General features: G+C 44.9%; 1 protein-coding gene across 1 annotated transcript in view; it reads left to right on the top strand.

Annotated features, from left to right (window-relative positions):
* Nucleotides 1–10,536, top strand: part of ANKS1B (ankyrin repeat and sterile alpha motif domain containing 1B) — a 178,056-nt gene extending 167,520 nt beyond the window's left edge. The window contains exons 23-26 of the mRNA XM_033951762.1: nucleotides 840–926; nucleotides 4,377–4,514; nucleotides 8,161–8,328; nucleotides 9,402–10,536. Coding sequence (XP_033807653.1) covers nucleotides 840–926; nucleotides 4,377–4,514; nucleotides 8,161–8,328; nucleotides 9,402–9,506 — 498 coding nt within the window. The 3' untranslated portion in view covers nucleotides 9,507–10,536. The remainder of the gene's footprint in view (nucleotides 1–839; nucleotides 927–4,376; nucleotides 4,515–8,160; nucleotides 8,329–9,401) is intronic.
* Nucleotides 10,537–12,641: the final 2,105 nt, after the last annotated feature.

Genomic DNA, 12,641 nt, shown 5'->3' with positions numbered 1-12,641 from the left:
GAACCTGTGACCTTTTCTGGGATTCTGTAATGGGTCACTTAGCTAGTGAGGGTCATATTCAGTGGCGTAGTAGGGGCGGGTGGGAGCAAAATGTCCCAGGAACCATCTTGGTGGGGGCGCCAGTGCCTCTCCTGCTCTCTGCCCCTCCCCTGCTCCTTCGCACTCCTCCCCCGCCATGCGCGCACCTTCACGCTAGCCTCAGCGCTTCCTCCTGACATTATTTCTGGGTCCCGCAACTAGAAAGTGAACTTAAGAGGGAGAGCAGATGCTGTTTGTACCAGGGAAGCTAAATGGGTACAGGGAGCGGGGAAGGAGTTTGAGGGAGGCACCTCCCACCCTCGCCCATGCCACTGGTCATCTATGGATTTTTTTTTCCATTCTCCACTGTGTGTGAGGTCGTGTTTTTTCTGTATATAGAAAGGAAAAAGAGATGTCGGATGACACAGCAGGTGATAAGGGGACGTGCCATTCCTCCTTTAAACGCTGCTTTTAACCAGTGGATAGGAAGAACTTGGTTACTGATATTGTCTGGAAGCATAGATTTGTTCCAGCTTGATTTTATGATCATTCCACAAATGTAAAAATGTTTTGAAATCGTAAAACTTGCCCCACAGGAAGTACTTCTGCCAGCAGAAGCTCCCCCTGCTGCATATCCATGACAAATAGTCTCTTGCTTGAAAGAAGGCTTTGCAAATACCAGCTTTAGGTGCATTTCCTTCTTTCCAGAAAGATTTGAGGGAAGAAGTCAGGAAATATTGTGGTGCATTTCCTTTTCTTGCAATTGATTAATTTACATTTTCTTGCCGTAATCCCTTCTCTCTCTGGTTTTTTCATTTCAGAAATCAACAGAACAAATGAAAAAAGTGCCCACGATTATTCTCTCCGTTTCATACAAAGGAGTCAAATTTATTGATGCATTAAATAAGGTGTGTGGATTTATACACTAAGATGTAGACGTCACACGGGGGCACATGTCGTGTCAGTTCTGTAATGGCTTCGGGGTGTGCCTCAGCCGTTATGGAATTACTGGTGCTGTAAGTCGGTGCTTGGAACTGATGGTATTCTATAAATTGTACAGATCATTTGGTGATACACCCATGTTCCACCCACGGGTATCAGTGGCGTAGTAAGGGAGGGGGCGGACTGTCCTGGGCATTTCTCCCCCTCCACACTTCATGCTTGTGTCCTCCTTTTCGCACCTCCGTACCATTTTAAAATCTTCGCCAGCATGAGCAACTACCCTAACCTGCTTGCGCCAGCCTGGCTCCCTCTGAAATCACTTCCAGGTCACGTGGCCAGGAAGTGACATCAGAAGGAAAGCCAGCATGAGCAGCAATTCGGAGAAGCTGCTCACGCTGGTGAAGATTTAAAAAGATACGGTGGTGGGAACGGAGGGCAGGTTGGTGCGGCAAGAGAGAGGGGAGGCGGAGAGTGGGGTGTGCCACCACTGATGGGTATGTCACCTTGCACGCACAAAGCTTTCAATTATCGGCGCCAGTCAAGTGCTAGAATTCTGTGACATGCATGTTCTATCGGCATCTACATTTAGACCCAGTTTATAGAATTCCTTTCATTTGTTCATTTCTGCCTTTAAGTTTCAAGTTTAAAAGTACTTGATATACTGCCTCTCAAATAAATTGTCTAGGAAAGCATCAACAAAGTCTGAGAGGGAGGAATCTAGCTGGGATGTAAAACTTTCTGTGCCTAATGTGAGAAAATGTTGTTAAAACTATGATAGGAAATCAAACTGTACTGGGCAGAGGCCCTGTGGCATGGACTGAGAACTATACCTCGTTATCTTGCTTTTAGACATGTTTAAAATATGGCTTTTGTGCAAATACTTATACAACCATATATATTCAAATATAAACCAAGATTTTTGGGCCAAAAAATGGAGGGTGTCAGTTTATATTCGAATCAACGTGCACTCTCCCTTACAGACCTGTTGTATAATAATAATAATAATTTTATTTCTTATATACCGCTATACCATGAGTTCAAAGCGGTTTACAACAAGATACATGCAATGAGAGTATGCGATGTTTACAACAAGAAACATATGTTTACAACAAGATACATAAGTTCAGAGCGGTTTGCAAGAAGATACATGCAATGAGAGTAAGAGATGTTTGCAACAAGAAATATATGTTTACAACATGATACATAAGTTCAGAGCGGTTTACAACCAGATACATGAGTTCAGAGCGGTTTGCAAGAAGATACATGCAATGAGAGTAAGAGATGTTTGCAACAAGAAATATATGTTTACAACATGATACATAAGTTCAGAGCGGTTTACAACCAGATACATGAGTTCAGAGCAGTTTACAAGAAGATACATGGCAATGAGAATAAGAGAGGTTTACAACAAGATACATGCAATGGGGGTAAGAGGAGTAATGGGAAGAGAAAAGAACTTTCAGGGATACAAAATTACAAGTGGAAGAGACTCAAATTGTGTTAAAGAGACGAGTCTTCAGTGATTTTCTGAAGTCAGCGTATGAAGCGGCCTCAAGTATGGGTTTTACGAGCCATGTGTTCAGTTTAGCTGCCTGGAATGATAGCATTCTGTCAAGGAACTTCTTGTAGTGACATGATTTCAGAGATGGTATGGAGGTGTGATGTTTCAGAATCAGCTAGGACAGCAGACGGGAGGTATCCCTCCTGTCCTATCTCACCCTGGACCACCAGGGCTTATAGCAAGCTCAGGGCAAGGGGACAGGGTGCAGAGGTGGCAGGGAGGGAGGGAGGCTGGATAAAGAGCCTGGCAAGCAGGGAGGGAGGGACGCTGGGTAAAGAGCCTGGCAGGGAGGGAGGGAGGCTGGGTACAGAGCCTGGCAGGGAGGGAGGAAGGCTGGGAACAGAGCCTGAAAGGCAGGGAAGGAGGGAGGGAGGGAGGCTGGGAACAGAGTCTGGCAGGCAGGGAAGGAGGGAGGCTGAGTACAGAACCTGGTAGGCAGGGAAGGAGGCTGAGTACAGAGCATGGCAGGGAAGGAAGGAGGAAGGGTGTGAGGGAGGCTGGGTACAGAGCCTGGCAGGCAGGGACGGAAGGAGGCTAGGTACAGAGCCTGGCATGGCAGTGTACTTGTATATAAACCCTTGGGTTATATTTGAGCTAACCTTTTCCCCCCCTTTATAGGGGAAAAAAAAGGTTACCTCAGTTTATATTCAAGTATATGGTAGTTTGGGGTATAAATTTTTGATTGCTGAGATTGTTATTTTTAATTATTATGTCATCGTTCATTTATATTGTTTCCTTGAGCTATTTAAGTTAAATGGTCTATAAATGCTTATATGAAATTAAAGTCTCTTTAATATTGAGCCGATTAACTCTCAAATAAATGCACAAAGATCAAGAAACTAAATTCCCAGGTGAAGCTTCAGCACCCCACTTTTCAGTTTTATGTCACTTGGGGGCTTATTTTCAAAAGACAAACACGTCCAAAAAACGGCATAAAGTGGCACTTGGACATTTTATTCACCAAAACAGCCAACTTGTCATTTTCAAAACCTATTTTCTAGATGTTTCTCTACGCCATTTGTCAGTACTTCTTCTAGATTCCAAGGGGGGGCAAATGATTTGTACATTTTGCAGTGACAAACGTTTCCTAAAACGTCCAGGACACAATTCAGACGTTAGGGGCTAGATCCGTTTTAATAACGAATAATTGCTCAAACTGACTAGATGACCACTGGAGGGATGAAGGCATAAGGGTTCTCCCCCACACTCCCCCAGTGGTCAGTGACCCCCTCCAAGCCCCCAAAGATGTAATTGAAACAGGGCATACCTGCTTGTTTGATAGCTACAGATATTATGGCCAAGCGGTGTCTCGAGTAGCCTGGTGGTCAGCGCAGTGGGCTGCAGAGAAGGAGACCCAGGCCCATGTCCCACACTAACTGCTAACTTGTGGTGGAAAGTGTGAACCTGCTGCACTGACATATAGGTGACACCTGCAAAAATAAGGGCTATTGGGGTGGTAATACAGTAGGTTTGGGGTTAGTTTTAGAGGGCCTATCATTTACTGAAAGGTCGGTTCTGGTGAGATGTGTTCCTGGTACCCTTTATGTGACGTTCACTGCAGTGCCCCACTAAAGGCGAACACATCTAGAAATGGTCATTTTCAGGGAAAAAAAAGAGATTTTTATGCAGTTTCAAAATGGCCATTTTCTCTCCCCAGTATTTGAATGCACTCCTGAAAATGTCTACGTCCACGTCTGAGAGCATGTAAACTTTGCAGCTTGAAAAAGGCCATGAATTCAGATTTGGAGGATTTTAGATGCTGTTTGTATGCATGGGGTAGTTTGGGGGATGGTTTCATCCTTAAACGGGGGTGTCTTTGATGGCTTATCAGTGTGTGCTCTGTCTCTTTTTACAGAACATCATTGCAGAGCATGAAATTCGTAACATCTCGTGTGCTGCTCAGGACCCCGAAGACCTTTCCACATTCGCCTACATCACTAAAGACTTGAAGTCCCCTCATCATTACTGCCATGTTTTCACAGCTTTCGACGTGGTGAGTGTCGGGGACTGTCTTTTCACTCCATTGGCAGAAATTTCAGAATCTGAATAACACAAAAGCCACTATTTCTTAAGATTGTATTAATGTCTCTTCTTACGCTTTAAGACCTTAATAAGTGTTCTTTGATTTATCTGTAATATGTATGTAAGCCTTTTAATTAGCTGTAGTGAAAACCTTCCCAATTGCATAGCAACACATCACTGCCCTTCCAGATATTTTCTGGATTTAATCTCCAGAATTATTGGGATCAATGTTTAAAAGGGTCCTGCCTGGTTGAATCTTCAACCATGCACAACTCCTCTCCAACCCACCAAGGGGTGGCTCCAAGCACACCCCCCCCCCATGTCCAGTATCTCGCCTTCCCTGTTTCCTCTTCTCAAGATGTCCGGCTTCTCTCTGCTTCCCTGACTGCCTCTCCCCCCCACAGCGTAAGGGTATCTAGTACATACATACATATACAATACCCTTATGCTGGAGGGGGTTAGGGAAGCAGAGAGATGCTGGACATTGGGCTTTGAGCCACACCTTGGTGGGTTGGGGGGCGGGATTGTGCAAGGTTGAAGATTCATTTAAGGCAGTGTCTCTCAAACTGCCACAAGAGATTCCAAAATGTTACTTTATTTTTAATAATTCCCTTCATAAGTATACCCTAGAATAGATAACATGTACGTCGCATACGCAAGAGTCTGTCAATGTTATGAGTGTCTGCGTATGTAAGGAAACAACTGCCCAGACGAGCATCATTCTTTGACGTGATTGGTCCTGAAAACTAACGACAAGTGATTTTAGTTTTATTTTTTTATGCAGTAGTTAATCCTATCTTGAGCAATCAAGCAATCGAGCCTTTGGTTCTCCCTTCTGCTTCAATTCAGTTCCAGGGAACCTTTTCTTCTTCCACTGTTTCCTTCTCTGCTTACGCAGCATCAGGAAACCCTTCTGCATCCCAACCTCCAGTCTCTGCACCTGACAGCTTGGTATCTCTCGGGCTGACTCCACATGATTCTCTTCTGTCTCAGCCCGTTCGGTCTATTCTGGATGCTTCCAGGAAACCGGCCACTCTGCAATGTTACCATCAGAAGTGGGCACGGTTTTCTTCTTGGTGTATTCTTCATCATCATGATCCCACTTCCCTTGCAGTGGAGACCTTGTTGGATTATCTTCTTTCCTTATCTGACTCTGGTCTCAAGTCTACGTCCATCAGAGTCCACCTCAGTGCTATTGCTGCTTTTCATGAGCCTGTTCAGGAGAAACTTCTCTCATCTCATCCTTTAGTGTCCAGATTCATGCGGGGTCTTTTTCATGTGAAACCACCTCTTAAGCCCCCTCCTGTGATCTGGGATCTCAATTTGGTTCTGTCTGCTCTCATGAAGCCTCCATTTGAACCCTTGGCTACCGCCACTTTCAAGTTTCTTACTTGGAAGGTACTTTTTCTTATTGCGCTCACCTCTGCCAGGAGGGTCAGTGAGCTCCATGCACTAGTTGCTGATCCACCTTTCACAGTCTTCCATCATGACAAGGTGGTTCTGCGTACACATCCAAAGTTTCTTCCTAAGGTTGTCTCTGAATTCCATCTCAACCAATCCATTATTCTGCCTGTTTTCTTTCCGAAACCTCACTCTCATTCTGGAGAACAGGCTCTTCATTCTTTGGACTGTAAGCGGGCTTTAGCTTACTATTTAGACCGTACTAAGCCCCACAGATCATCACCCCAACTCTTTCTGTCCTTTGATCCGAATAAATTGGGACGTCCTGTTTCTAAACGTACGCTGTCAAATTGGCTCGCAGCGTGCATTTCATTCTGTTATGCTCAGTCCGGACTGCCACTGGAAGGTTCTGTCACGGCCCTTAGAGTGAGAGCTATGGCAGCATCTGTAGCTTTCCTCCGTTCCACTCCTATTGAGGAAATCTGCAAGGCTGCTACTTGGTCCTCAGTTCATACTTTTACATCTCATTATTGTCTGGATGCATTCTCCAGACGAGATGGACACTTCGGCCAATCTGTTTTGCAAAATTTGTTTTCCTAATGGCCAACCTTCCCTCCATCCCTCTTTTTGTTAGCTTGGAGGTCACCCATCAGTCAAGAATATGCTGCCTGCTTGTCCTGGGATAAAGCACAGTTACTTACCGTAACAGGTGTTATCCAGGGACAGCAGGCAGATATTCTTGCGTCCCACCCACCTCCCCGGGTTGGCTTCTTAGCTGGCTTATCCTAACTGGGGACCGCGCGCCTCTGTCGGGCGGGAAGGCACTCGCGCGTGCGCGGTGCGGCCTGCTAGAACTTTCCAAGTTCTTAGAGTGCAATCACTCTAAAATTGTCCGTACCGGGGCTCCGTCGGTGCCGTCACCCATCAGTCAAGAATATCTGCCTGCTGTCCCTGGATAACACCTGTTACGGTAAGTAACTGTGCTATCGAGCCTTTGTAACTTTGGATCTTCTTATCTTTGTGAACATGGATTTTCAGCTCTGACAGAAATTAAATCGAAAAAAAGAGAACAATTGCAGATGGTGGATGATGAAATGCGTGTTTGCTTGTCAACTATCAAGCCATGTTTTGAGTTAATTTGCAATTAAAACAAGCTCATCCATCGAATTGATTAGTTACAATACTGTTACAATTACCCATCCATAGCTTAAAGAACTCTTGTTGGTTTTGCAATTTTATCATTTAAATTATAATATGCCATGAAAAACATGTGCTCCGTTTCGTGTGCTGGAGCTAAAAAAGTTTGAGAGACACTGATCCAAGGGGTGTCAATTGAGCGCAGCGCGCGCCGCTCTAAATTACTGTTTTTACGGCTCCGACGGGGGGGGGGGTGTGGGGGGGAAACCCCCCCCACTTTACTTAATAGACATCGTGCCGTGTTATGGGGGGTGTGGGGGGTTGTAACCCCCCACATTTTACTGAAAACTTCACTTTTTCCGTTTTTAGGGAAAAAGTTCAGTTTACAGTAAAATGTGGAGGGTTACAACCCCCCAAACCCCCCACAACGCCGGCGCGATGTCTATTAAGTAAACTGGGGGGGTTCCCCAACAAAACCCCCTGTCGGAGCCCCTAAAAACTGTAATTTAGAGTGGAGCGGCGGCGCGCGCTGCGCTCAATTGTCGGCGCACGCTTTTGTCTTTCGCGCCGTTGTCTATGAACCGATCCAAGGTGCATCTGTGTCTTTAGTCAGCAGAAATGGTTGGAACGACCATCTATAAAATTTGTGTATATAAAGACGAAATGTCATGAGCTTTGTACAACGCTTTACTAGTAAACCTTTAAACTGAGAGTGGGGGGGGGGGGGTTAAGGTTTTAATGCAGGTTAATGAAATTAGTGTGCGCTAAATCTAAGGAAATATGTCTCCCGGAAGAGGTGGTGGAGACAGAAACTGGGTCTGAATTTTAGGATGGCCTGGGATAGGCACATGGGATCCCTCAAAGAGAGAAAGAGTTAATGGTTCCTTTGGATGGGCCGTTTGGCCTTTATCTGCCGTCATGTTTGTATGTTTCTAAATGCCCTAATTGTTTTAATGTACAATTTGTATAATTTGGAGTTTTTATGCTGATTATAAATGGATAAATGTAACCAGTTGAAAAAGAGTAAAATATCTCCGGCTTTCAAAGTTTCTCTTTTAAATGTTCTTCTTTTCCCCCAGAATTTAGCCTATGAAATCATCTTGACATTAGGACAAGCATTCGAGGTCGCTTACCAGCTGGCACTTCAGGCACGGAAAGGAGGTCACTCCTCGACTCTCCCAGAGAGCTTTGAAAATAAGCCCAGCAAACCCATTCCAAAGCCCCGTGTTAGCATTCGCAAGGCTATGGTGAGTGCACTCTGAGCTGGAGCCTCTTCATTTGCTAAAGACCAGCCCTTTGGATGGAGGCAAATGACTCAAAGATAGGACCACGGCCTTACCCCCCTTCCCTTTATAACACAAATAGCCATTGCCTAAAACAGGAGTAAGACATTCCCCATCTTTGCCCAATATATGAGAGTAATATAGAACCTCCCCCCTAAAAAGCAGCTCCCACCAGACATTCTTGTGGGGGGGTCCCAAGGGGAATAATTACAGGCACCATTTGATGCATGCTTTAGATGAAACCCACATTCCTGGCGTGAGCTGCAATCCCCAACCTGCTGTCGCATCAGCTCTTCCTCTGACATCACTTCCTGGACCCGTGCCTAGGAAGTGACGTTGGAGGAAGGCCGACGCTGGCATGACAGCTGGGGGGTTTGTTGCTTGCACCAGGAACATGTCAGAGGTACGTGGGAAGGGAAGCGGTGGAAGGGCACCATCGCCCTGAGCATCTCACCCTCGCTATGCCACTGGGAAGAGATGAGAGGAGAGAAGCCAGGCATGAAGGGGTGAGGAATAGATACTAGGCTACATTCAGGGAGGAGAAGAGATGCTGGACCTCAGCAAAAGCAGAGGGACAAGAGAGAGGAGGAAAGATGCTGAACCAATAAGAGAAGGAGAGAGGGCAAGCATACCATGGAGGGAGGCTGTGTCAGAATGAGGTGGGTGGGTGGGTGAGGGCTGCCCTGTCCCCACTACCTGATATAGGGGCACATCTTAATTTTTCCACCCAGGCCCATTCAGTCCTAGCTGCTGTACATGAACAAATGATGTGAATCCTCTTTAAGTGTGTACATGACAAGTAGATTCACACTTGGGTAGGGTTCCCACCTATCTGCATAATGTAAGTTATGTGCATATCTCATTTAGCATAAGTTCTCGTATTTAACTGGATTGCTGCATCTGTAACTGGTTATGTATGTTAGGATTGTACTTTGCTTTATAGAAGAAGCTTCTAGCAAGCGCCCTCTAGGCCCTGATGATACAGAATTGGCCCTTCATTTCATTCTTCCATGATGGTTGTCTTTTCTCTTGAGCAGATGGATCCCTCTGAACAAAAGTCTCTTGCAAATCTACCATGGATTGTAGAACCAGGACAGGAAAAGCGTGGAATTAGTACGAAGTACGAAACCACCATCTTCTAAGAGAACTGGCTGCTACTGCCTGAGGTGTGCTTGGCGAATCGCCTGTCCCTCTTACTGACCTCTTGAGCAGACCTTGATGGTGCTTGTTAATCTCCTGGTGTCGTGGAAATGCATCCTACCAGAGGGAGACTGTCTCTTTCGTCTTCTGTTTCAGTCTGCGTTTCCTTTAGCCGCAGTTACAGACGTCCACCTCACAGAACTCTGAGCACTGAGTATTGTATAATTGTGATTGAAATGTAGTACTTGTCTGAATGTCTACAGAGGTGATAAATAAGACTGCCTCAAGTCGTTTCCCAAGCGTACTGTACATGGGGGGAGCAGCCGACTTCTAAGGTCTGGCTTTGGAAAGCAGGAATTTTTCATTGTTACAAAGATAATGCAAACTTAAGGCCATCACAAAGAAGAAATAAATAGAAAGCACAGAAAATGCAAAATAATTTTTATGGAACCTCAATTGAAATCACAAAAGCTACATTCTAATTTTGGTTCTAGTTTATTTAATTAAACATCTATTGTACCTGAGCTGTAACTGAAAATGCATGAGCTGAACGAAAACCTCCTCTCCCACCACACCCAACATCACTGCTGTTAGTTACCAGAGCAAAGTTCCTCAGCAGACAAAATTTCATTTTTGGGCAGACGGACAGACATCTTTATTTGTTCCAGGTGCAGGAAATAAGGTGTGGGGAGGAGGTGGTTTGCCATAAAAAGCTCCCTTAAACTGCAGGGTCAAATGATGAAATAGATAAGGACCAGAACGGCTCTCCTAGTCTGCCCAGTAAGTGAAAGCTTAACTTTCTCTTTAGTGGTACTGGATTGTTTCAGAATTTCAGCCAAGGTAAGGTAATTCCATTTTCTTTTCCAGATCTAAATGACCCCCTGGGAACCTCTTTAGGGTGGGGGGATGAATAATTTAATGAGAAGGCACTGTTTCTGGGGTACCTGTTCTATAAAGGCAATGCATTGTAGATGCCTTGGGGGGGGGTTCTAAAACAGACTCCCAAATGCAGGCGCATTACACCTGCATCCATGTATCTTTTAAATTATATACATTCATCACATCTCTGTCCCTGCTCCCCTTTCACCTCACTGCCAGAATGAGGGTGATTCTATAGTAGTCTGCCTATGGACTCTATATAGAGGAAACAGTTGATGGCCCAGCCCAGCCAGGGTTTCCCTGTGACTCCAAGTGGGTTACTGCCTTTTGTCCATAGGGTTGTAACGGACCGCTGCTGTTCATTATATTTATAAACGATCTAGAAACAGGGACGAAGTGCGAAGTAATAAAATTCGCAGACGACACCAAACTATTTAGTGGAGTTGGGACTAAAGAGGACTGCGAGGAATTACAAAAGGACCTGAACAAGCTGGAAAAATGGGCGATGAGATGGCAGATGAAATGTAAAGTCTTGCATGTAGGAAACAGAAACCCAAAGTACAGCTACACGATGGGAGGGCTGGTAATGGGTGAAAGTGCCCAAGAAAAGGACTTGGGGGTAATAGTGGACAACACAATGAAACTGTTGGCACAGTGTGCAGCGGCTTCTAAGAAGGCAAATAGAATGCTGGGTATTATCAAAAAAGGCATTACAACAAGATTGAAGAGATCATCCTGCCATTGTATCGGACGATGGTGCGCCCGCATCTTAAGTACTGCGTCCAATATTGGTCGCCATTTCTTAAGAAGGATATGGCGATACTCGAGAGGGTTCAGAAAAGAGTGACATGATTGATAAAAGGTATGGAAAACCTTTCATATGCGGAAAGATTAGAGAAACTGGGGCTCTTTTCCATGGAAAAGTGGAGACTTAGAGGGGACATGATAGAGACTTTCAAGATCATGAAGGGCATGGAGAAAGTGGAGAGGGACAGATTCTTCAAACGTTCGAAAACTACAAGAACGAGAGGGCATTCGGAAAAATTAAGAGGGGACAGATTTAGAACCAATGCTAGGAAGTTCTTCTTCACCCAAAGGGTGGTGGATGCCTGGAATGCGCTTCCAGAGTGTGTGATAGGACAGAGTACGGTATTGGGGTTCAAGAAGGGATTGGATGATTTCCTGAAGAAAAAAGGGATAGAAGGGTATAGATAGAGATCACTATACAGGTCCTGGACCTGATGGGCCGCTGCGTGAGCAGACTGCTGGGCAGGATGGACCCCTGGTCTGACCCAGCAGAGGCACTGCTTATGTTCTTAAAAGGTGAAAGTTATTTAAGTTTTACTCTTCCATCTTCATGCCAGTTATGCAACAGCTGCATTTATCCCACACCTTTTTCAATTTGGTCACTCTTTTCAACCCCATCCAGGCATCCATCACCCTCTTTCTGAAAAATGATTTACTGAGGTTATTTTTCCGTTTCCTTTCTTGTAACTTCACTTCACATACTCAAGCTTTATTGCCTCTCTCTTTTGGGGGAAAAAGTAGATTTGTTCCTTAATATCTTTCAAATATTTAAATATCACTATCATATCCCGCTCCTCTGTCCCTCCTTTCCTCCAGGGTTTACATGTTCAAATCTTCTCTCATGTCTTCTGGCACAGACCGTAAACATTTTGGTTGCTTTCCTCTGAACAGCAAGATAAAGCCTCCAGAACTACACACAGTATCTGAATGAACATTACGCCCCCCTCTACAACGTACTGGTGAGAACACATTTGAAGGATTATCACCTCCGCTGTTCTCCTGTTTAAACCTCTCTCTGTGCAGTCTAGAATCCTTCTGGTTGTGGTCACAACCTTGACACCCTCTCATCCCGAGGTCTCTCACCCCCTATAGTTTGCAGGTCCTTTGCATTCCTGCATCTCAAAGGCCTTACCCTACATAACTGCCAGGTATTCTCATTTTTGTAGATTACCTTCTTATGTATTTGACTCTGTTGCCAGTCTTCATGTCAGCTGCAAAAAAAGGCAAACTTTTCATTCTAGCCTTTCAGCATTATCACTCACAAACATATTAAACAGAACTGACCCCAGGACTGATCTCAGTGAGCAAACTTACCCACAATCCTCTGCCCCCTATCGGTCAACCAGTTCAGCACCTGAGGTCCCTGCTTCAGACGGTTGACTTTATTTATCAAATCTAAGTTGACCATTTCCAATCCAGTTCTTTAGTCACCCAAAGGCAAAGAAATTAAA

The sequence above is a fragment of the Geotrypetes seraphini genome, chromosome 7, assembly GCF_902459505.1.
Source record: "Geotrypetes seraphini chromosome 7, aGeoSer1.1, whole genome shotgun sequence".
In the NCBI taxonomy this organism is placed as follows: Eukaryota; Metazoa; Chordata; class Amphibia; order Gymnophiona; family Dermophiidae; genus Geotrypetes; species Geotrypetes seraphini.
The sequence above is the reverse complement of the archived record's forward strand: the minus strand, read 5'-3'. Positions and strand labels throughout refer to the sequence as shown.